This window comes from Peromyscus californicus, unplaced genomic scaffold (genome assembly GCF_007827085.1).
Source record: "Peromyscus californicus insignis strain IS unplaced genomic scaffold, ASM782708v3 Scaffold_9__1_contigs__length_137607984, whole genome shotgun sequence".
Lineage (NCBI taxonomy): Eukaryota > Metazoa > Chordata > Mammalia > Rodentia > Cricetidae > Peromyscus > Peromyscus californicus.
Genome location: NW_026294617.1, coordinates 79,360,372 through 79,385,327, shown reverse-complemented (window position 1 = coordinate 79,385,327; position 24,956 = coordinate 79,360,372). Strand labels below are relative to the sequence as shown.

At 50.8% G+C, this 24,956-nt stretch overlaps 1 protein-coding gene across 2 annotated transcripts in view; it reads right to left on the bottom strand.

Annotated features, from left to right (window-relative positions):
* Igsf3 (immunoglobulin superfamily member 3) overlaps window positions 1-24,956 on the bottom strand; it is a 92,577-nt gene that overhangs the window by 5,657 nt on the left and 61,964 nt on the right. For both annotated transcript variants that reach the window (XM_052730994.1, XM_052730995.1), the window contains exons 6-9: window positions 22,940-23,341; window positions 18,877-19,281; window positions 6,193-6,603; window positions 2,058-2,465 (exon numbers count right to left, since the gene is read on the bottom strand). In XM_052730994.1, the coding sequence (XP_052586954.1) occupies window positions 2,058-2,465; window positions 6,193-6,603; window positions 18,877-19,281; window positions 22,940-23,341 (1,626 nt within the window). The remainder of the gene's footprint in view (window positions 1-2,057; window positions 2,466-6,192; window positions 6,604-18,876; window positions 19,282-22,939; window positions 23,342-24,956) is intronic.

The window sequence follows — 24,956 nt, the reverse complement described above, 5'->3', positions numbered from 1 at the left end:
TTAACTCCAGTTCCAGGAGACCCAATACCTTCTGCTGACCTCTGCAGGTACCAGGCACAGATCTCTGGACGTTCAAGGCCAGCCTGGTCTGAGAATTCCAGGACAGCCGGGGCTACATAGTGAGATCTTGTCTCACCACCCCCACAAGTAAATTAATTAAATAAATGCATCGATAAACCAGGGAGAGGGAGGGAGGGTGGGAAGACGGAGGGAGGATGGAGGGGATCTAGACTGTGTACAGGTCTCAGGCTTCGGGACCACACAGGATCACACAGTGCGGCAGGATGGAAACTTTCATCCACTCCGTCTGCTCTCATCAGCTGTGCAGAAATCTCCTTTGGGTTTCATTTCCCTTGTTAGAGAAGTCTCCCACTGGGGGTCTGAGGAAGACTAAACATCAATCTAACCGGCAGGGACCTAGCTGGATCTCCCTAAGTGTCTGTCTCCTCCCACTCCACAGGGGGCGTCCCCAGTGATCTGCCGGCGGGGAGTTGGGGGAAGTGTGCTCAGCGGCCGGCCGTTCTCTACACTTTACTTCCAGGGAAAGACAAGCACCGGCCTCCAGGAAAGGTTTCCAAACACCAGCAGCAGCAAAACAGCCAACTACGTACGTGAAAAAGAAAACTCCAAGGAGGGGATTTCTCCTCCAGCATGGCCAAGCACGGTGAAGTCAATCAATGCCCCTCTCCTGAGAGAGACTGGGGCACAAGACAGCTGTGACTCTAACATCAGCTCACATTAGATGTGGCGCCACAAGGGAAGAACTTGCAAGGACCATGAGAGTGAACATCAAGATGCCCAGAAGATACAAGGCCAGGCATTCGCACTGACAGGTCGCAAGTTCAATTCCGTGCCGTGTCCTCAAGGGATGGTTGACTCCTTGCTCTGATAAGGCTCAGTGGTGCTGTGATGCTGCAGGAGGCACGGGGACTCTGCACATCTTAATTATGTGTTAAATGTAACAATAATTGCACCCGGTAATTATATGCGTTTAGACACTTTAGAAATGGCCACAGAGACCCGAGGAACAAAGGGCCACACGGAAAAGTCACTCGTGCCAATAAAATGATTGGGAGAGGAGTGGAGGCTAGAGGTACTTGCTGCGTTCTGCCTTTTAAAGAACTATTCTTTCCCACAGTAAACCCACCAGCCTAACTTCTGAACACATGGCTACTGTTTCAAGGTTTCCGTCATATTAACCACCTGTTCCCATCTGAATGTATGCTTTAAAAGGAAAATAGTCTTATGACCTAGAATAATTAACTGCTGGCTTTTATTCTAATTAAGAAATCTAATCACCTGAGGAGAAAGCCTGATGTGAGATTTCCCATTCACAGGAAAAACAAGTGGAGAGAATTTAGAATACAAATGTACAATATAAATGTTCACATGCTTAACTGCAAATGATTTCTTCCTTTTTTTAATAAAAGGATTTATTTTTATTTTATATGCACTGTCTGTGTGAGGGTGTCAGGTCCCCTGGAACTGGAGTTACAGACAGTTGTGAGCTGCCACGTGGGTGCTGGGAATTGAACCTGAGTCCTCCGGAAGAACAGCCACTGCTCTTAACCACTGAGTCATCTCTCTAGCCCCTGCAAATCATGACTTAACTAAACAATTTTATTCAGGATCGTGGTAGTTAACCTTTATTTTTGACCGTATTTGGAACCACTTAGGAGACGCCCCTTTGAGCATGTCTGTGAGGGCATTTCCAGAGAGGATCACCAAGAAGGGAAGATCCACCTACTCTGAATGTGGGCCGCAGCACCCTACAGGCAGGGGTCCTGGTGACCAAAGGCAGAAAGGGAGAAAGCCAGCTAAGCAGCAGCATCCACTTCTCTCTGCTTCCTAACCAGATGCAATGTGACCAGCTGCCTCCACGACACCCCACTACGACGACACCCCACCACGACACCCCACCACGACACCCCACCACGACGGGCTGTCTCCATCAAACCAACCCTTCCTCCCTGAAGATGCTTCTCTGGTCACAGCGACAGGATAAGTGCCTTTCAAACGTTCAAAATACTCGTAACACGGAAGGCTAGGGGCCTTACCAGGTCGCATGACTGTGACGACCGTCTGCCCAGCTGTGTCCTCAGCCCGTTTATACCACACACCACTGGGGCTGGGCAACCACTCCTCCACCCGGCAGCTGTAGGTCCCGCTGTCCTGGACCGCCACATTCTGGATGAAGAGCCTGTACACGCCGGAAGACGGGCTCTCCAAGTGCAGTCGGCCCTTGAGGTTGTTTTTGGCGGCCTGTTCACCGTAGTGGAAGGTAGCATCCCGGCTCAGGTGGGCCACTGTTTCCCGTTCTGGGTGGTTGGGCTTCCAGACAAACCATTCCACCACGAGCTGGGAGGTGACGCTGGTACGGTTCAGGACCACACACTCCAGCTGGATCTGCCGGGTCTCCAGAATAGACAGGTTGCCCTGGGCTTGGCTGAGCTTCAGGCGGCTGTCTGAACAGGGAAGAAAGAGACACGGTGACATGACGGCAAGCAGGGCACGGCACCCTGAGAGAGCAGTTAACAGGTGCCCTTGGGGCACAGGAGAGTGTCTCACACATTTCTCAAACATGGCACCCTAAGTGTGTTGAATCCCTGGCCACGCGTTCAGAACCCTTCCCGAAGGGCTTTAGGTGTTTGGGGGAGGGCAAACAAGCAATAAAAGAGTAATAACTGCATAGACTCCAAAGTGTGTGGTTGACTGAAGAGGTAGCTAGCAAGGGAAGGGGCAGGCAAGGGCAGGGACAGCCCTTCTCCCAGCAGGGGTAAACTCGAAGTTGAACCCAGGGTCCTGCACATGCTAGGGACGTACTATACTACTGAAATATCGCTGTGGCTTTGAATGAGAACGGCCCCCATAGTCTTATATATTTGAATGTTTGGTTCCCAGTTGGTAGAACTATTTGAGAAGGATTAGGAGGTGTGGCCTTGCTGGAGGAGGTGTGTCATCAGGTGTGGGCTTTGATGTTTCAAAAGCCTACACCACTCCCGGTCTCTCTCTCTCTCTCTCTCTCTCTCTCTCTCTCTCTCTCTCTCTCTCTCTCTCTGTGCCTGGGGTTGGTGGATCGGATGTCAGCTCTCAGCTACTGCTCCAGCACCATGCCTGCCTGCCTGCTGCCATGCTCCTCACCATGATGGTCATGGACTCACCCTCTGAAACTGTGAACACGCCCCCCGATCAAATGCTTTCCTTTATACGTTGCCCCGGTCATGGTGTCTCTTCACAGCAACAAAACAGTGAGCAGGACAGTCACCAACCCTTTGAACACTGTGTTTTGAGACAAGGTTTCACCATGTTGCCCATGCTGGCCTTGAGCTTCTGTAGCCTGGCAGGCCTTGAACTGGTGACCCTCCTGCGTCAGCTGTCTGGGAACCTAGGATTACAAGCCCACACCAGCAGGCCTGTGTGAGGAGTAAATTTCTAAGTCTGACCACATGATAAATGGACTATGCAGAGCCAGAACCATAAAGGAACTGCCAAGGAAAACCCAGTTTAATATGCACGGACGCTGGGCCTCCGAATGGCTTCTCTTTCAAGGTGGGGAAGAGAACAATGTGCTATCAGCACAGGAAAAGAGGGTACTGATGAGGGAGGCTGGGCAGTGTAAACAGCCACCAACAAGGTTTCCCGACATGGAAGAAGTAGCATCCCTGCAGCTCCACAAAGGACCCGAATGAACCTCTCTGTACGAAAAGATGCTAACAGCAATGATTGTAAACACACAAAGGAGCCTTGGGACCAGCATCCCCGAGTGACCTGTAAAGAGGAGGAGAACCCGACACGCTCACTCTCTGCACTTCAGTGTTGTGTGGATGGTTTGTTCCACACAGAAGATTGCTGGTGCAAATAAAAGGCAAAAAAAAAAAAAAAAAAAACAAAAAACCCAAATGATTCTATTTTTAAACAGTTTGGCCAAAATATACATACGAGATGTTAACGCTGGCACTGTATCTGAGTTGCAAGACTACAGTGCTTTCCACTGTGGGTCCCCACTGCCTGCAAAGGCTCAGTAATGTATGCTTTCTCATCAGGAAGAAGGGGAGGGGGACAAGGAGCAGAAAAAAAAAAAGAGATAAAGATGCAAACCATAGAATCAACTGAAAAAGCAAAAGCTGTTGTAGTCAGCATCCTGGGAGTTCTCTGTACTAAGATTTGTCATAGGAGAGATGTCACTATGCTTGCTGATGGGGATCCTCGTGGCCCTTTCGATTGTCTCACTTAGCTCGGCAGCAGGCTTAGATGGGGAAACCCCTTCAATACATTTAGTGCCCAAGAGGACCTTCCTGGCATCAAACCAAAGGAGGAAAGGAAAAAGACTGGAGAGGAGAGAAGAAACCTTAGGAGATGGGGATCAGAGGGGCGAAAATAACATTATCCTTGGGAAGTGGGATCACAGGAGCAAAACTCACATTATCCTTGGGAAGTGGGATCAGAGGGGCAAAACTCACATTATCCTAATGGAGAAGAACCTAATGGATGGAAGGCAGAGGCAGGGCAAGTGAGAGCCCTGCAGGCCTCACAGCAGCTGTCGGTCAGCTCTCAGAAGGCCCTAGTGACACACTGCAGCATGGGCTGCAACCTCAGCAACCTGGGAGGCTGAGGCAGTAGATCTCAAGGTCAAGGCCTGCCTCGATTATATGGTGAGTCTGAGTGCAGCCTGAGTAACTGAGACGTTCATCCCGGGGCCTGGCAGGCAGGCAGGACCCAGGTCATGGGATGGCCACAGAAAGCACCTCAGAGATGGACTTCCTGCTCTATGTACCAGTGAAACAGTCAACAGAACACGCCCCTGTGTGCCAGATGGATCCCAGAACACAGGGCATCTTCTGCGAAAGGACGGGAATGGCGTCTTTGCATCCAGCATGCATCAGGCCACATCTGGTCCCATTGCTTTGCTGGGAGTCTGATGAAGAAACAAAGACCCTGATAATTCAAGGAGCTTCATCTAGTGGAGACCCAGGCAACAAATATGCCTATGTACATGCATACATGTGTGTGTTTGAATACATAAACAGCATAAGGTAGCTAAAAAGTGGGTTGGAGGTATAAACATGAAGAGCGCTTCATAATTACCGACATATGAGTAAGTAAACGGACAGACTATCAGGGGTGCTATGGACTGGGAAGGCAACGGGAAGGGGAACCAGTGACGGGTGCTATTTAAGCTAAAATGAAATAGGAGTGCCTCTCAGAGGAAGATGGAGGTAAATGAGTATCTTTGCCCAGCATGTTCCATGCCGAAATAGTAGTACACAGGCGCTGTGCTGTTCAAAGCAAGTCACCACCAATCCCTTCATCGGCCAGTACGTACGAAGGATGTCATGCCAGTGGCTGAAGGCAAAGACACAGGTCTGACCACACCATGCTTATGACATACTGCAGAAGAGATGCAGATAATTACCATACTGTGTGGGCAAGGGGTATGGGAGAAATCAGGGTAGACTTCCTGGAAGTGGTGCCGAGTGAAGTCTTGGGGATGGGATGAAACTGGAGAAGTGGAAAGAGGGGTTCATTACAGGCACAGGAGACCACATAAACAGACAGGACTGTGCTCCTGGCCCTTGAGGAAGGACAGAGGGTGACAATACCCACAGGACACACGGAAGAAGATGGCAGAGAGTGCAGTGAAGGCCACACCACAAGGGGAATTGGGAAGCCAGGCTGACTGAGAGAGTCTGAGGGGCCTTTCCACATTAGGAACGAAATAACCAGATTTCTCACGAACTGTTCCGGGGTGGGCGTTACAGGGAGAAAGCTGGCCAGGGCTTCCCAGAGCAGAACTGAGGCTTGCAGGGGCGAATCAGCTGTCGCCCTGGATGTCACCTGCCTGTCTGCATTCTGGAGACCTCAGCTGGCCTCAGTATCTCACTGAAGAAGCTCCCACAGGAGAGTTGAGGATGCTCAACTCGGCATCAGGACAACAGCAGGTCTGGTACAAGGCCTGCAGGGCACCAGAATTGACGGTCCGTGCATCTACAACCACACCCAGGGCGTCTCTGTGGCAGCCTCAGTGTGTGTGTGTGTGTGTGTGTGTGTGTGTGTGTGTGTGTATGCATGCACACGCGCGGGGTGTGTGTGTGTGTGTGTGTGTGTGTGTGTGTGTGTGTTCAGAGTTCCCCAGGTCCTAGGGTCGCTGGAGTAAACACACAGGCCCATGATGGCCACACCCTCTATGCTTACCTGGCTGCTTCACGGTGACCTCGGTGCGCCCTGAAACCTCCTCGGCCAGCTTGTACCAGGCATAGTTGGGGCTCAGCAGCCACTCCTCCACGTGGCAGTAGTAGCTACCACTGTCGCTGACCTCAGCTCTCTGCACGGTGAGGCTGAACAGGCCCCCTGACGCATGCCTCTCGAACTGCAGCCGGCCTCGCAGGCCCTCCTCCTCGGCATAGGTTCCATACTCAAAGGCTGAGCTGTGCGTGGTTTTGAGAATGAGCTTGCCATCTGCGTCCGAGGGCTTGTGAACGTACCACAGCACGGCGAAGTGCGAGTTCTGGCTGGTCTGGGACTTAACGGAGCAGTTCAGCTGAATTGGCCGGTTCTCCACTAGCGTGAGTGTTCTCTTCGACTTGCTCACCTGCAGCTTCGTCACTGCGAAGGGAAGAGGGCAACTCAGAGGAGCCGACAGTCCTGGAAACGAGGCCCGTCCCAAGCTCACGTCTAGGCTGGGAGATTGGGTCGGTCCAGCAGGGAATATACCACGAATGAACATCCTTCATGACCTCCCCCAGTGTTAGCCACCCATCTACTGGCCCCCTGTCCATTCTCCGTGCACCGCTGACCACCCCCAGCCAAGACACCAATCTGCCCAGAGCTTGACCTTGCTTAAAAAGTTTAATGGCGCCGGGCGGTGGTGGCGCACGCCTTTAATCCCAGCACTCGGGAGGCAGAGCCAGGTGGATCTCTGTGAGTTCGAGGCCAGCCTGGGCTACCAAGTGAGTCCCAGGAAAGGCGCAAAGCTACACAGAGAAACCCTGTCTCGAAAAACCAAAAAAAAAAGTTTAATGGCTCCCAACTGTCTGTAGAACCTACAGAATAAGATTCACCTGGCCAGCACGAAGAAGCCCGCTCAGAACTTGGCTCTTGCCTAACTGTCTTGACTCATCTCCTAGGACTCACCCTCCACATGCACCGCTCCCCTGTCCCACACGCTTTGCCCTGAGCCCTGGCCACTGGCCTGCTGTTCTGCCGCCTCCCCGCCAGACTCTTCTTCCCACTCCATCTCTTGACCCTTTCTGTCTCCCATCCCACCAGGCAAGGTTTTTCCTCCCTTGGTGCCTTCTGGTACCCAGGCTGTGTGGTCCCGTTCCCCCCTCCCCGCCCCGACACTTCCATCTCTCCCCTCCCCTAGATGCTCAGCTCCCAAGAACAGAGATCAAGCTTTTCCATTCAGCCGGCTGACATTTCCCATCACCCACGGTTCCACTAGGGCTGTAAAAAGCTGAGGACACCCCGAGAGTGGGACAGTCTCAGTCTCACAGTGCTAACTGCTGGCGGAACCCCTTCCTTCTGGACCCTAGAGCCCTCGCACAGTATCTAAGCTTCAGAAAGCAAAAAGCCCTCCCTCGATGATTGCTAGGATACTGGAGATGGGGCAACGGGCAGTTATGGGATGTTGGTGCAGATCTTGAAGAGGACAGCAACGGATGGAGCAGAGCCAGCACCAGCCTCGCTTCCCTTACTATCGTAGTCCAGAAGCAACAGGGATGGCCCACTCCAGATATCGAGAAGCCAAACTCTAGTAAAATGGATCTTAGGATGATAATTGGAGGATTTTACCCTATATATCATCACACTTGCCTCTGCTCTTCCCTAGCAACCTACTTCTTCCTACTGAAAACAGAAAATTACAACAAAAAGAAGAAAGGAGAAGGCAATTCTCTTAGTGAACCAATAATCAAGGCAGGAGTCCACCACACTCCACTCTTCACACCTTGATTCTGGACCACTTTGCCAGCTGAGGTTATGGTACAGGACCCACGGTGAGGAAACAGCTAAGGCCCCTGCCGACTGGCCAGGCCCATCTCCAGGCCAGGCTGGGCAGTCCATCTCCTTAAGGCTGGAGTCCAGCAGCTGGAATGCGCAGAAACTGTCCAGGTGTGGGACTGGGCCCCTGGTTGTGACCCTGGGATTCTGGCCAGCTAGCTGGCCTGTTTCATTAGCGGCCTCAAGGGCTGAGTCCCATGTGTAAGGAAGGAGAGTTTCTGACGGCCATAGACCACTCCTCTGTGTGTCGGGGAACACACAGATGTTCAGGATGAATATGAAAGTTTGGCGAGAAGGCAGAGCAGGGTCCCACACCCAGCACCATTACTACAAAAGCACCTCTGAGGATCTGTCTCGTGTTGCTGAGGCAGACTTTCTCCTTGTGAAGGACCTTTGAATTCATACACAGACATCAAGATGGGCCATGGCCCCACACTCCAGCATCATCTATTTTTCTTTTCTTCAAACACAGAGTGCTTCAGGGTACACTGGGCATCCTGGAGCCTGGGTTGGCATTAGCCTGATGGTCAACTTTTCCAAGTGGACTCCTGTGAGTCCTGAAACAACCTGTTCCCTTTCCGACCCAATTCCCCACATGCAAACGGTATCTCAATCAGTGCAGACGACACCACCTGAATTATCTGGTGTACGGCCAGATGAACTGGGTTGTTCTGTGTGGAGCAGAAAGAGCTTTAACATGTATTATTAATTGGGGCCAGATTATTTTTGCAACTGTTACTAAGGAAACCTCAATTGCTATAGTAACCGCATATGTTAAACTGGAATCCTATGACTCAACTTCATTCAGTCACATGGTCAGAAAACCAGAAGCCAAGGAAGAGAAATATTTCAAAGCATTTCCAATTTCTCTTTTTCTTTTCTCTTTTTGCTATCCCATGTCAAAATATTGTGAAGTATTGGGGAGCTTAAAAGAGAGGCACTTTTGAAATTTGGTACGTGTCTGACAGGCGGGCAGGGGTCAGCTCTTACTCTAAGCTCAGCATGTCCTCCCATATCTCCGGGGTAGGGAGGGCATGTCCTGAAGCCTGGAGGAGTCAGGAGGCTCCACGGCTAATGAGGAAGCATTCACAAGCCTGTCTCAGCATTGCCCAGGGCAAGGTGCGGCTGCAAGCCTCGTCCCCCTCCCGGCTAGGACAGCCTGGACTTTTTAAGGACCCGTGTTTTCATCTGCAAATGAGATCCCCAGAAGTGTGCATCTAATTCACCCAGAGTGCCCGGCAGATTAAATGCAGTAGCTAAGAGTTTAGTACCAGGCTGGGTGTACCCTGAATACTAGGTAAGTTTTAGCTCTTCTCATGCCCTTTTGGTTTCTATTTCTGGTCTCAAGATCAAAGCCCATCATTAGATGGGACGCTGATAAAAGTGGGCAACTGAACTTTTAAAAGTGCTGTAGATAGGGCCGTCAAGTTGTCTCAGAGGATAAGGGCGCCTGCTGCCAAGCCTGGTGACCTGAGTTCAAACCCAAGGACAAAGAGAAGTGACCCCCATCAGTTGTCCTCTAATCTCCATGGTGTGCTATGCCCCGTACCTACTTCCTATAACACACACACACACACACACACACACACTAAAATAAAATAAATCCTCCGTCTGGAGAGGTGGCTCGGTGGTTAAGAGCACTCACTGCTCTTCCAGAGGGCTTAGGTTCAATTCCCAACACCCATAAGGAAGCTCACAATTATCTGTAACTCCAGGCCCAGGGATCCAACACCCTCTTCCGGCACCAGGCACATGCATGGTATAGACATACATGCAGGCAAAACAACCATATACATAAAGTAATCATAAACAAAAACTTCAAAGTGCTGTGGACTAGCAGCATGAGATGACTGGGTGGGTGTTTCTCAGAAACAGACTCTCAGGCCCACTACGTCTGAATCTCCATCTGAACAAGATTCTTAGGAGAATGAGACTTGCCTTCAACCAAGGAAACCCTGCTGTGGAATGGTCTGTGTGTCAAGTGTGTTGCTGATTGGTCAATAAATAAAACACTGATTGGCCAGTGGCAAGGCAGGAAGTATAGGCGGGACAAGGAGGAGAATAAAGCTGGGAAGTGGAAGGCTGAATCAGAGAGACACTGCCAGCTGCCATGATGACAAACAGCATGTGAAGATGCCGGTAAGCCACGAGCCATGTGGCAAGGTATAGATTAATGGAAATGGATTAATTTAAGCTGTAAGAACAGTTAGCAAGAAGCCTGCCACGGCCATACAGTTTGTAACCAGTATAAGTCTCTGTATTTCCCTGGTCGGGTCTGAGCGGCTGTGGGACTGGCAGGTGAGAGAGATTTGTCCTGACTGTGCGCCAGGCAGGAAAACTCTGGCTACAAAACCCCAGGCTTAGCTGCTCAGCAAAAGGACTTGGAGTCAATGAATGCTGAGGCGAAAGGAAGACACTCAGAAGTGAGGCTGAGTTAATCTCCAGTCAAGCAGCAGGAAGTGAGAGAACGCGGCAGGAGGCGGGGCAGAGCGATGGGCTGGCCCCATGGCAAGGGAAGGAGGCGGGGCAGAGCGATGGGCTGGCCCCATGGCAAGGGAAGGCTGGCCTGGCCGTGCAGTACACTCACACGCCAGCATCTGCCTTCCCAGCAGCTCCCATCATTCACAGGAACGCCCTTTCTTGCTGCAGATGGACAGTTTCCACCCCAGGTTTGGATCAAACCTAGGAGAGTCTGTCAGTCAGCCCAGGAAAGGCTGCTGAGCCAGGAGGAACAGGGTGCATGGGGGACGGAGAGCGAAAAGGGGGCGCTCAGCAGCAGAGAAGAACAGCTGCTCCCCAGCCAACCTGCCCCATCCTCTGGTTTCATTCGTGCACTGCTCATGTGAAAGGCACCTACTCCACCAGTAAAGGATTCTCCTTAAGCGCAACCATAGCTGCCTTATACCAAGGGCCATTTTTAAAAGGGCTTCCCTTTTTGCATATGTCTGGGCAAAAGAACTATGACCCAATCATTGCTAATCACATTAATACATGGGTGATTGAATAAAAACCCAATTAATCTTTTAAAAGAGGGGCCATTAATTCTGATTGTGATGAAAGAGCGAGAACCTTGCAAAAAAGCTGTGGTCCCTGAGCTGGGCTCCGAGAAACACATGAGCAGGTGTCCAACAGGTGGGAAAACAGGAAGGGAAAGGGAGCCCAGAGCAGGCAACAAGGCCAACTTCTCTGTGTACTGATCGGGGAAGAGCCAGTGGTCAGGCATGGTGGATGAAGTTACAAAGCTGAGTGGCCAACACTGTGAGGTCCCAGGGCTGGTTCTCGATCCTGCCCACCTGTAGCTCTCAGAGAGGAACTGGTGGATAAGTAGCAAAGCTACCTGAGAACTTGTTAGAACCATACTGGTTCGGAAATAGGGGGAAGAGGGACCCGGGGACCTGTGGGTTTGTGAGCCTACAGGCCCTTGTGGTGCATTCAAGTGTGAGAAGCCGCAGGTGCAGCAGCATGGCAGACAATTCTGGGCAGGAGAGCAAGGAGAGAGCAGAGGAGAGGTGAGGAGAGATGGGTAGAGAATGGAGACGAGGAAGGGAGACTCTGTTCTCTCTAAAACATCTGACGGGAATGCCAGGGACAGAGGAGGCCAGGGGCTGGGGCAGGAAGTGCAAGGAAGCAGGCCATCAGGAGACACCCCTCCCTCAACATGCACACATGAACATATGCACCAACACATGCACGCACACCCTGGGAAGCGAGCAGCAAAAGCAGCTGCCACTCATGAAGGGACTGCGCTTGAAGTGCCGATGCCTCAGTTCCTGCTCTTCTCCTTCTGCACGGCCACGACCTATCCAGTCTCTGATGAGCTCTTCCTCAGACTGTCAGCCTGAAGACGAGTCCCCCAGTCTCTGCCCCAGTCATGGAGATCTTCCTAAAGAGCAAGCAAGGGGGTAGTCACTCCCAAGCTGACAGCCTGTCCCTGGGACAGCGGTTCTCCACAGGGCAGACAGCTACCTTACTCCCCTGCCACACACCACGCATCTTCACGGGGATCTGGAGGCAGCAAGTCTTTTGATTGTTACACTGGTTTAGGGAGTGGGAGATATTTAATGGCTCAAATTCTCTCCAGGAAAGCTCTGTCCCGTGTCCTGTATGACTTTCAAATGACATTCTATGAGTGAGAATTCTGCCTTTGAGCCTAAAGCCTACTTCACTCTTATAGTAAATACAGCACTCTTTCCCCTCATGTTTTTAATACACAAGGTCAACTAGGAGAGAGCTTTATCTTCTTCAGTCACCCCCTTTGTAGTAGCTGTCACTGCAGTTAATGGCAGCATGCACAGCCCCTCCAGCCATGGCTGTGCCCCCTCGTCACTGTCTTTGGGTAGTTATTTATGGTGAGATGCATTTTGCTACAAAAACTTTAAAATATATATAGTCCTCCTAGCCAGATGTGGTGGCACAAACCTATAATTCTAGCACTTGGGAGGCTGAGGCAGGAGGATCACGAGTTTGAGGCCAGCCAAACCAAACGAAAATAAACAAAGAGCACCACTGGGGGAGCCTGACACTGTTTAAAGGTTATGTGACTAGAAAATTACACTGAATTTTATTTAACTTCATTTCAGGTTAGTAAAGGCAAACTGTCATCTAAGAGGAGGTACATGAGGGCTGGCGAGGTGGCTCAGCTATTAAGAGTACATACTGCTCTTGCAGAGGACCTTAGCTCAGTTCCCAGGACAGGTCAGGCAGCTCACAACCACCTGTAACTTCAGCTCCAAGGGATCTGATGCCATCTTCTGGATTTCCCAAGTATATGGTCTACACATGATCGAACCCCTAATTCTTCAGGTTAGGACATTCCTACTTAATAAACTCATCTCATGCTACCCTCTACCCTAAGCTCTCTACAGATACTAACTGCGTGTTCCTCGCTAGTCCTAGCAAGTAAGTATTAGTCCCAATTTTACAAAGACTCTTTCTCAGTCACAGAGCCAGTGATCTGGAGACCTGGAATCCCACCCAGGCCATGTAGTTCACCATTATTTTTAAAAGCATGAACTGCCCCACCCGATGTGTCCATTGCCCATGCTGGCTCAGGCCCACATCTGGAAGGTCCGAATGCACTGCCTACTCCATTGCCGGTGCTGGCTCAGGCCCACATCTGGAAGGTCCAAATGCATTGCCTACTCCATTGCCCATTCTGGCTCAGGCCCACATCTAGAAGGTCCGAATGCATTGCCTACTCCCACCTGTAACCTCCTCCAGACAGTCTGCACTGGAGCCCCGTGTGACACCCACTTCTGCAGTTCCAGCAGATGCTCAGACATGCCCACAGGGGTAGAGAGGGGTGGGGCAAAGGGAAAGCAGAAAGGGGCTGGGAGGGGAGACAGCAGATTAGGAGACTCCCAGGCACACCCTACCCCGCCTGACCTGTCTGCAGACAGAGCAGTGACCCTAACTAGCTGACACCAGTAACACATGTCAGGTAGATTCCTCCTGCCACAGTGGCAAGAAGGCTAAAGCACTGGTGGAGGGCTGAGAACTCCTCTGGGGCTCTCACACTCATGCTTGCTCTGTCCTGCAGAGACAACAGGCAGGCAGAAGCTGCGTGGGTAGGAAGAGAACCGAGGCGGCCCTGGGAGAATGCAGGGCCACTCCTCTGTGAAGGACAGCTCATGTTCACATACCACCGACGCACACAGTCATAGGAAGGGCCCTCAGCTGGCTCAATCTGCCAGGTCAGCAATGTGAATGCAAAGAAAACGGATTTGGCAACATGCAGAGGGCATTAAATATTCATCCGCCTGCCCATCAGTCCGATCCCAGCAGAATACACCCACTGACAAGCAGGCTTCTACCACCGGACGGACGCTGTCCGCCTGGAGGCTTGTTTATTGCTTTGTCAATTTTAATGCACAATATTTAATAGTCAGACCAAGGAATGGTCATAAACATTTGCAAAGTGAATGCTGACATTTCCCTTATTGCTTCTGTATTTAGCCATGTGAAATTGGAGGGTGTTTTTGGAACTGAAGAAAATCAGAAGGAAGCAAGATGATGCTTCACAGTTAAGAGAGAGAGAAAAAAAAAACTGAACAAGAATGGAACACATTGGACTGGCTAAGTCTTGCCTAAGTGCTCCACGGGATCATTCAGATAAGACCAGACTAAATCAAGCACAGAAAGGGAGGTTGACGATTGCCTTGGGATCACAGGCTCTGAAGCATGCCTATGGAATGCAAGTGGCCAATGAAAAATGGGCCATGGACGGGCAGTGGACACATCGGGTGGGGCAGTTCATGCTTTTAAAAATAATGGTGAACCACATGGCCTGGGTGGGATTCCAGGTCTCCCAGATCACTGGCTCTGTGACTGAGAAAGAATCTTGGTAAAATTGGGACTAATACTTACTTGCTAGGACTAGTGAGGAACACATAGTTAGTATTTGTAGAGAGCTTAGGGTAGAGGGTAGCATGAGATAAGTTTGTTAAGTAGGAATGTCCTAACCTGGAGAATTAGGGATTCGATCATGTGTAGACCACAGCCAGTCACTTCTGACAGCAAGTCGCCCATTCCAGGTAACCAGCGAGCTTGAAGTAAAAGCAGTGGTCTGGTCACCATCAGTGGCTCTAGCAAGGAGCAGTCTGGGTACAGACCACGTGGCACTTGACTGCAAAGGACTTTACAGCAGTGGAAGCGGATGATAAATGGGCGGAGTCAGTCACCGGTGCCTGAGGTTCTTGTTGATTCTCCTCAAGTGAGAACACTCACTAAGACATTCTTTAGGGGTGGATGGCATCTCTTTGGAAGATGCTAACCCAGGCTTGGAGGAAGGAGGCTGGCACTGGTGTCCCCTGGTCCTAGAGCCACCTTGTGGCAGAAGTGGGAAGAAATAAAGGAACCTGAAAGAGGTATGTATTGGATTTTTGTCTTTTACAACTTGTGTGTCAACGAAGTTCCAAATGCTTTGTGGCCTTAATGCCATGGATGACAAAACCAGACAGGGCACCCACATAAAGTACCTGGTGCTAGGGTGCAGCCCTGGGAGTAGAATGCTTGCTTAGCAAACACAAAGCCCTACATTACACACACACACACACACACACACACACACACACACACACACACACACACACACACACACTGTACCAAAGGATGCCGGGGGAGAAGAAAACACACTTAAGTATAAATTTAGCTCATTGTCTACAAAGCACATAATATAATAAAATTACAGATGGAGCTCTGGGGCCAGACTGCCTGTTTAGGCTTGAATCCTGGCCCTGCCACTCATCATGAGTCACTGGGCAACTTATTCACCCTGGGTGGCAGAGTCCTCATCTGGGAGCTGTGTCAGGCACCCACACACCCACTGACCCTGCATATACTAAAGGAGAATGAAGTAAGTTGTCAGAAGCAAGGCGTTTACAATGGTGATGGCCACACATTGCTACTGTTACTAATCCTACCAGTGCTGTGGTTTCCACACACCAAGGACCCGAAAGGAAAAATATCCTCCATCAAGGATGTCACGAGGTTGAATGCAGAAGAAATAATATGTGATTACATGGTTTTAAAAAAGGGCACTATCTCCACTACCAGCATTTTTCATTAAGGAATACTTACAATTTGGTTCAAATCCCAATCTCCCACTCATTGCTGATGGTGGTGAAGTAGGGGGTGGGGCACTGTTTGCCTGTCCACTTATCAAATGGAAACTAAATACCTTCCTCCTGGAGTTACCACAAAGTCTCAGTGAGAGAGCACACCCCAAGGACCCAATACTGCCTCCAGTACACAGTCTCCTTGCCCCCAGTAAAAGCACCTGGACTAGCTGTACTGGCTGAGTCTTTAGGGAGAAGAAGCTCTTTGGAAAGTATTCAGTAATAAGTGCCTAAATAATTACCACAGGAGGCAGTAACACTCAGGGGTGCGCCCTCCCGGGTGCCTCAGCCATGCTGGGAGCCACACACTCTTCCCGGTGCCTACCTTTGCTCTTCCCAGCCTCCAGAGGGCTAGCACGTGTGTTACTGTCTACCCATAAGCGCAGGCCTTGTGACAGCTATTGCCAGGACCTTTCCCTAGGGAGGACAAGGCAATACCTCACCCCCTCCAGGTCCCAAGAGCAAAGCAGAATTCGATTCTGCCAAAGCTCACCTGGGCACTGACTTTATCCAGCTCACTTACAGAGCAGCAGGCGAGGGGTTAATCGGCAGGAACAGGGATGACTTCACAGCAAGCACACTGGAAGGTGTGCACCCAGCTGCAATGGTCCAGAGACACAGCTGTGCAGATGGAACCCACTCTCCTAAGTCTTCCACCCACCTGTCTACTCTAGCCTGCCCATGGGATCACCTGCAATTAATGCAGAACTGCAATACTACTAGTTGGGAAGGGCATCTGGATGCACAGGTGAGGGTCCCATGACTCTTCCTGACCCCTCCTTCAATGAAGGAAGAATCAATGGCCAAGAAGCCCAGGTGGAATGATCTTTTTGCAAGCAGGCCCAGGAGGCTCCCGAAGATGGTGGCAGTTTGGAATGCTCAAAAGTGCCCAGTGCCAACTACTACTTGTGGTCACTTCCCAGTGAAGCCACAAAGTCTCCATGACATGTTGATGCTCAGGCAAATGCTGTTGCTGGATTCAGCCTTCTCAATGGCAGTCCAAGTTTGGAAAGCAGGACTTGCCCCTCCCTGGACCCCTCCATCCCATGTGTATGAGACACAAAGGCAGTCCTAACCCCACAGCAATGACAGTCAATAAGATGGTGATGGGAAGAGCAGACGTGTGGAGTCAAAGGGATCTGGGCTCTCACCTCAGGCTGAGTCTCAGCTCTGCACCTTTGTCACGGCTCATAGTAGTCAAGAGTCCCATAAATTTGAATCAGAATCCAAACAATGAGAACCCTAATGAATGAGGTGCACACATGTGCTTCTGGGTTCTAGTCGATTCCAAGTATTAACAGAAACAAGGAGACAGCAGGGGCTTATTCGGCAGGGCAATGGCAAGCAAGGTCTGGGGATCACTGTCTCTGCTACCTTCCCAAGCTGCGAAACCAGGACAGGCACTGCTGCTCACAACACTGACCTTGAGTGGCAGACAAGACAACGAGAATGCACAGTTACCATCCCTAAGTACTCTACTTCCTAAGGCAGGCAGCAGGTATCTCCACACCCTCCACAAGAGCTTACATCCAATGGGGTCTCCACTTAGTCCTCCATTAACCTGAACACCCACTTAAGAACAGCCTCTTCCTCAGCATCCGGTTTGCCCAGTTCAACTCTAATTGGCCAGAGAGTCTCAACATCTATAAAACCCTTTGTTCCTAATGTGGTACAGAAGAGGCCTCTGTGACGGCGTCAGGCAAGGGGAAGGATAAACGCAGACCTCACCACCTTCTAACTTCACATTGCTGAAAACTTGCCCATCTGTGTGTGGCCCTCTGAAGGGACCAGGCTGGGCACTAATCATAGTAGGGGAGAGTGAGTGAGTGGGACAGAAAGAAAAAAACCAACTGTTTGTAAGTTCTAACCACCGCCATTGGCTGTGTGTGGGGGCCTTTTCTATTCTAGGGGTGCAGCATCCTAGACTGGGCCCTCTGCTCCAACAGCTTCCAACCTAGCCAGCCACGTTACTCCTCAAGCCAGTGGAAAACCTGATGAAGGTGTCTGGAGGAACCTCCGCTGCAGAATGCTCCCCAGGTTAGCACCTTCGGGATGACTGGGCTTCCAGGAGAAAGGAGTTCAAACTTAGCCCATAGGACAGGTTCCAAGACAAGAAAAGACTATGAAAAAGACCACATGGTTCCTCCAGTGACCAGCCCCACGACCTCAGGCTAGCCCCTTTAATTCTTCCAGGGAATGTGAAATTCCAATCAAAGGGCTGTTCTTCCCCATCGGGGACAAAGAAGCTCAACAAATACCTCTGTCTTTCCTTTCTCCTCTAAGTTCCTAAACAGGGAACAAGGAAACCCCACACAAAGTTACGGCCAGGATTATAAGACTGGAGTGGCCCGCCCACATTTTAATGTCAGTGTCTACACACACACACACACACACACACACACATACACAGAGAGAGAGAGAGAGAGAGAGAGAGAGAGAGAGAGAGAGAGAGAGAGCAGGCTGCAGGCTGGGGACTGTTCTAGATTAACAGTGCAGAGACAATACAACTCTAAGTGCTGTGCACTCCCCAACTGAAGTCTCCTTGGAGGTGGGGGTTACACTGAAGGACACAGCTGAGAAGCAAGATGGCACCAATGATGAATTCCCTAGTTGGACTATGTATGGAGTTGCGGTTTGGCAGGACAATGTCCTGTTCTTAGGGGTTACATACTGGAGGATCTATCAAGTGTCCTAGTGCCCTCCACCTACTCTGGAATGCACAAAAGGGGGGGGGTAGTGGGGAGGAAAGGAAAATATACACATAGGGAGAAAACACATGCAGTAGACATGAACCAAGGAAAGGGAGAGCAGGTGATCTGAATTTCTCAGAGGTGGGAAACAGATGCTGGGCCAGGGCTCGGTTTCTCTCCTCACGTCTCCCAGTCAGGCAAGCACATGCCCTTCATGTCTTTCCATGTCACATAAGCAGACATCCTCATGGCTCACATGTCATGGCAGAACATGCCTCCACACATGACGCTATGTCAGGTAAGAACAAGCATTCGTATCTCATGTCACAGGAGCACACATCCCCATGTCTCATATCACGTAAGCACACATCCCTGTGTCTCACGTATCCCATACGCAGACATCCTCCTGTCTCACCGTGTCATTTAAGGACACATGCTCATGTCTCCTACCACATAAGCACGCACCCTCGCAGGCCCACCATGTCACATCAGCACACCCCCATGTGTCTCACCCTGCCGTGAAGACCCACCTGGGCCCTACAGCAGGGAGGCCCTGCGGCCCGAGCACCCACCTGGTTGCAGCACCCGAATCTCCAGCAGGTTGGAGGTCCTCTCCGCCAGCTTCGTCCAGGTATTGTTGTAGTTCCTCCGCCACAGCCCCGCCACACACTGGTACTTGCCGGCCTCTGTGTCACTGGCCCGGCTGATGCTCAGGCGGACGTTGTTGCTGGACTCGGCCTTCTCGATGGCGGTCCGCGTTCGGAAGGTGGACGACCTGTCTCCCCACTGAACCCCTCCATCCCGCGTGAAGGTCACCAGATCATGGAACTCAACTGTGCCCACTGGCTGGAACCGCCACGTCACCGACACGGGGACGCGGGATGGGTAGTGGGGTTTGATGATGCACTGTAAGTCGAAGGAGTCGCTGTAGGTCACCCCTGGCGTCCGGGAGATGGCTGTGACGGCAAAGCCCGTGTCTGCAGGGAGAGCGAGAGATGAAGTACAGACAGCACCTGGCTTTTCTGGGGCAGTGTGTCATCAAATATGGGCCTCCTGGCAGAGCCGACAGGCAGAGCGGAGGCTGCAAGTTCTTAAGCGTTCTTGTCACAGGCAAGTTATTTCTTTAGGTACTGTGTTGAGGCCCAACTCCACAGTTCCTAAGACTCTTTCACACAAAGAGGGCCCAGGCTATTCTTCTGAGCAACCCAGCCCTGTCTGCTCCCAGTGAGACCTGAGGTCCTCATGTGGGTTTACAGTACATCTTCCTCTAGGGTAAGACACCAGAGCCTTCTCAAGGGCTCATACCACATGGCCAGGATCATTCCTAGCAATCCCAGAATTCTGTGCAAAAACAGGAGAGGAAAAAAAGTTCCAGAGCCAACTTCCTTCACTGCACATACCCAACACCCAGAGAGCTGTCCCTGGTCCTCTAGCGCATGACGACCTGAAGTAGGCAGGTGAAGGCTGCCAACGCCTCCTCTAATTCCCCAACAAAACCAAGGATCAGACAGGTATTAAGGGACATAGGACAGGAGGGCCTGGTCTCCAGGAGATGGACACCTGAGGTGGGGTGAGGCATCACTCCTAAATTGAGGTCCCTGCGCTATGAGGGGGCTGTGAGCCTCTCAGTATTCCTTACTGACTGGGAAGCATCCCTGACCTCTAACACTCATTCTCCAGTACACGGGACCCACAGTTCCTTCGGTGTGGATGAACACACTGCTCACAACAGTAACGGTGGCCGGTATGTGCTGCATGCTGCATGCTAGGCCTGCTGTCAGGGGCTTGGCTTTTATCCCTCACTGGATCAACGCTGTACTTCAGGCAGGCTTGCTACCCCTTTTGCAGAGTGCAGAGAAGTCAAATACACCACCTGATACTGAATGTAGTGAATGGTAGAGTCAGGCTACAGACCTACGTGCACCTCATTCCAGGGCCTGCCTGGGGCTGCTCTGCCCACGGGAATCATCAGACTGGTCAAAGGCACCAACTCTGCAGCGGGCAGTCAGTCACCTTCTTAGGACAGTTCCCAGCTGTGTGACATTAAGCAAATGATCTAAGTTCCCGCTACCTCTGTTTTCCTTTCTGTAAAGGGTCCTTGTGAAGGTTAACTGAGTATGTAGCACATTGCATACAGTCTAGAAAATATGTAGTTTGTTTAAGAAATCAAAGCAATGAAATACTTGAAAATCTGCAGGTGAAACACAAAGAGTCTTCGGGCTTTCCCTAGGGAGCTGTTAGAGAACAGGTCGGCAAAAATTGCTGAACTCTCCGGATCTTCAGTCTAAAAAATGAAGACACAGAGACTGATCCTGTGTGGCTGGGATGGCAACTTAGGCAGTGGTGTGTAGCACACAATGCCACAAGAGTGGTACAGATCAGGGATGCCAGGGAACAGGCCTTGCGCTGGGTGTTCCTGGCTTCCCATATGAAGCCATGGTGCCCAGGCCAACACAGGCTACACCATGGACACAGACCAGAGTGCACATGGCTGAGATGTCCCTCCAGTCACAACGGTCTATGGGCAGCCTATTAGTTCATCCACACACCTGTCACCACTGAGGGAAATCCAGACAGAAATGTTTATGTGTCACTGTTTACTTTAGATAAGACCATGGCTGGCAGGACACCCATGGTCCTAGTTCCAGAGGGAATCTAGAGACAGGTCAAGTGAGCAGAGGCCGCCTCAGGATTCCAGGGGAGTGCTACTCAGCATGTCCTGGCTGTGGGAGCAGCCAAATGCGTGGTGAGTTTAAGAATACTCCTAGGGAAAGAACCCTGAATCACCCTTCCCTGGATACCCCTAACCGCCTCGGTGAGGAAAAATACATGTAGCAGATCCCAGAACCATCTCCCAAGTTCCCCTGTCTGGCTTTACAGCAGTGCCAAGCATAGGCAGCAGGAACTGCGATCATCACTGGAGGAAGTTTCTAGAAACAGAAATCCGAGCTGCCTGAGGACTGCAGAAGGCAAGCCCATCTTTGGGAGGAAGCTTTCAGAGAGCAGAAGCAATTGCAGTGAGGTGGCGGGGGGACGGACGGACACAGAGGCTGCATCTGGGCTTTCCATGATGCTGTGTCCGTTCCAAGTCCTAGACAGCAAGCCGGTCTAACCAAACGGGCACCACGGAACGCCAGGGGTTGGGAGCAGCTTACGGTTTCCCTACTGTTTGCATCTTTCTTTTTTTTCTTTTTTTTTTTTTTTATTATTTTTTACTGCATGTCTTGCTTGGGGAGACACCTTGTTACCCTGAAAAGCTCTAGAACCGTGGCATGTGGCTTCCCCCTTTGTGAGGCAGCTGGAGGGAAGCCCTGGCACGGGGCGGGGGGGGGCATTAAATATCAAATAGAAAACGTTTTTTATCACCAGACGATTGAAAACAGACATTTAAGAATAAAGCAAAGGCGATGCTAATCTCGGCAGGGAGAACAAGGACTTGGTCATAGTCAGCTCTACCCTGCATGGCCAACTTCACTGGGTGCTCGACAGCACCGTCAGCCTTACCTCAGGGAAGGTGGTGACACAGTCCTCGAGAATGGGGACAGACAAAGCCTCCTGATAAACAGAAGGCCTGACAAAATAAGTTATCTTCCCAGCAAAGTAGCAGGCTGGTCTTTTAAAATGTGATAGACCGATTGCATCTGGCAGATAACACAGACAGAAGCCGCTTTGGATACCCCGTGAGAAGCAAATCTAATACTGCTTGGTTTCTGCAAATCTCAAGGTATCTTTTCACTCCGTGCAAATGCGGAAATGTTTTTTCCTTAAGTGGGGGCTTTACCGAGGAAGAGATAAAAACACAGGCCTAAATGGGACAACTGAGCTGAGTGCTGAGACTCAGCCAGACATGGGGCGAGTGTTGTATCGTTGGCAAAGGGCTTTCCATCTTGTTCAGCCACTTTTGGGGGGCTGGACTGTGAGCAGCTGGGCAAGAGCCCCTGTGGACAGAAGAAACTTATCACTCTACCCAGTCACTCTTTTCTTTCAGGCCAGTTTTACCACAGCCATGTCCTGCTAGTTGGTAGCACTAATCTGGCTAAAATCTTGATACCACCCAGTCCCAGGGGTGGTAACAGCCCAAGAGGGTCACTAGCCCCAGATGCCCCATCCACCATCAACTGTTAAGTTTCCTCAACCCTGAGCATGCTACCCTAGAGTCCTTTCAACGAAACCCTCTAGAAGACATCATTATCTCCAATCAGAACTGGTTTTCCTTTTTTGCCGAGTGTGTGATGCGATGCATATATGAGTATATGCATGTCTGTGTGTGGTTGCATGTGCGTATGTATGCACGCACAGGCCTGAGATTGATGTCAGGTACCCTCAATTGTTATTCCACCTTATTCATAGAGGCAGGGTCTCTCAGTCAAACCCAGAGCTCACTGGTATGGGTGGTCTCAATGGTTAGCTTGCTTTAAGGAGCCCATGTCTGCTTCTGAGGCTGGAATTACAGGTGTGATGCCAAGCCCACTCAACATTTTCCTAGGGTTCTGTGAACCTGAATTCCAGATCTGCATGCTTACGGAATGCACTTTAACCACTGAGGCATCTCCCCAGGCCCTGCAACCAGAATGCTGATAAATAGGGAAGGAGTCGGACACAAAAGCATCGGCCACGGTCCCATTGCTCACTCACCAAGAGCTGTGATGGAGACAAGGGTACTGGCGCGGCGCTCCCCCACGATCTGCCATTCTCCATCCACGGCCCGTACCCACTCCGTCACATGGCATTCGTACTGGCCCTCGTCCTCCTTCCTGCTGTTGAAGATGCCCAGGCTGAAGGCGTTGGGCTGCACCTGCTCCATCTGGATGCCCCCAAAGCTGCTGCGTTCCCAGTAGGATGAGCCCGGCTGCACGGTGCCATCCCGGTCAAGCCACATGACGTTGCTGCGGCGGTTCTGCCGATCCACAAGCTGCCAGATGACAGAGAAGCGGCCCTGCAATCTGCCCACTGTGCGGACGCTACAGGAGAAGTGCAGATCCTCACCCTCAAGGATGACGCTGGCGTTGCTGGCCACCTCCACGGAGATGCTGCTTTCTGGGGAGAAGAGAGAGTTCCACACTGGGGTTTTTTTTTTTTTTTTACAGTCTCCACGGCGCCCTCCTCACAGATGACGCAGGAAGAAGGGTGCAAACCGAAACCCATGATTCTGACAGTGACACTCACAGGATTCGAAACACTCTGATTTGTTCTGAAACACAACTTACTGTTGTAAGATCTGGCTGTTCACACTGGGCACTGCTGCCTAGATCTGGTGGCCTAGAATGCTCTATGCTTGGTGTAGTGGATTGGGATAATGAGGTCCTAAGACCTAAGAGTAAATCAGAACCTGAGAAATATAACACAATGACAGGATGTTGATAGCATGAAATTATTTATGGGTGACCTGTTCAGACGCGGTTCAGGGCTGTTGGCTTGGAGTTTCGTCGTGAGAAATAACTTCCGAATCCTACTGCCCCTCAATCTTCCACCACTTGGAGCTACAGCAGTCAAACAAAAGCTATAAACATTCTGAGTGTGCCATCTGAATCCTTCAGGGAAGTATTAGGAAGTAGAAAAAAATGTCAGGAAGTGTTTGGAAGATGGCATGTGCTTGTGTGTGGAAAATGGGGGCACAGATGGTCTAGGCTCCCAGAGTGTGTGGAGAGCAAAGTCTCATGCTTTCCTTCCCACAGAAGAGGGAGCCACAGCCAGCGGCTCACCATCTACCGCTCTCCTCTTTACTCACTCACTCAGCCGTGGGGCACCTCTGCTCTCTACCCTGACAGTCTGCCAAGCAGCGGTGGAGATAAGAACTCCACTCCCTGCCTAGCTGGGTCTAGCCTCCGTCCATCCTTTGGATAGCTGGTCTCAGTCAAGGGGATGATTTAAGGTCCATAAGCCTCAGCTGCTGCTTCTGTAAGATACCATTTTTAACTTACAAAAGATTAAAAAGCAAAGAGGACAATGCATACAGATTGTGCAGCACACCCAGTACGTTTTTTAAAGGTGGTACCCACAATCATGATTGATTTTACTATACTCAGGGAGATTTCTGCTTTCATAAACAGCATGGCTAACACTTTCTTAATTATGCATATATTATTCTGTATAATTACCTGTATTGGGTTCAGTGAACTCATACGAATTAAACAACACAAAACACAGTGTCATAATCAATTTGGACTCAATTTTCTAGGCACCACTGATGATCGATTAAGTCCAATCCCAGATCAAGAAGCACACCCGATCACTGCAGCATTTGGATCCACTTACTCTTCTCCCCTTTATTTCCCCAACAGGCAGAAACAGAAAAGAAGAGCAGCAGGCCTCAGCCCCAGCTTGTGTCAGAGTGCTGGGCTTGTTTCACAGGAAGGAGGTCTGGACACGGTGGGACAGCAGTCTTCAGGAGGACAGCCTGTCCAGGGCAAGGCTCTGTAGAGCCATCGTCCACAGTGGCAGTGCTTCAGAGCTGGGCTGCGCTGCCTCGCTGTGGAATCTTGGTGTTCTTACCAAGCCTCAACTTATCATGTGCAGAGTTGGGATGTTACTGGTGCTGACTCAGGGTCATGACAGAGAGAAGGAAATGGGGAGCAGGGGCAGAACTAAGGGCTGAACCTAAGGCTTCATGGACGCTCTGCAGGCGTTCTACCGCTGAGTTACAGCCCTGGGC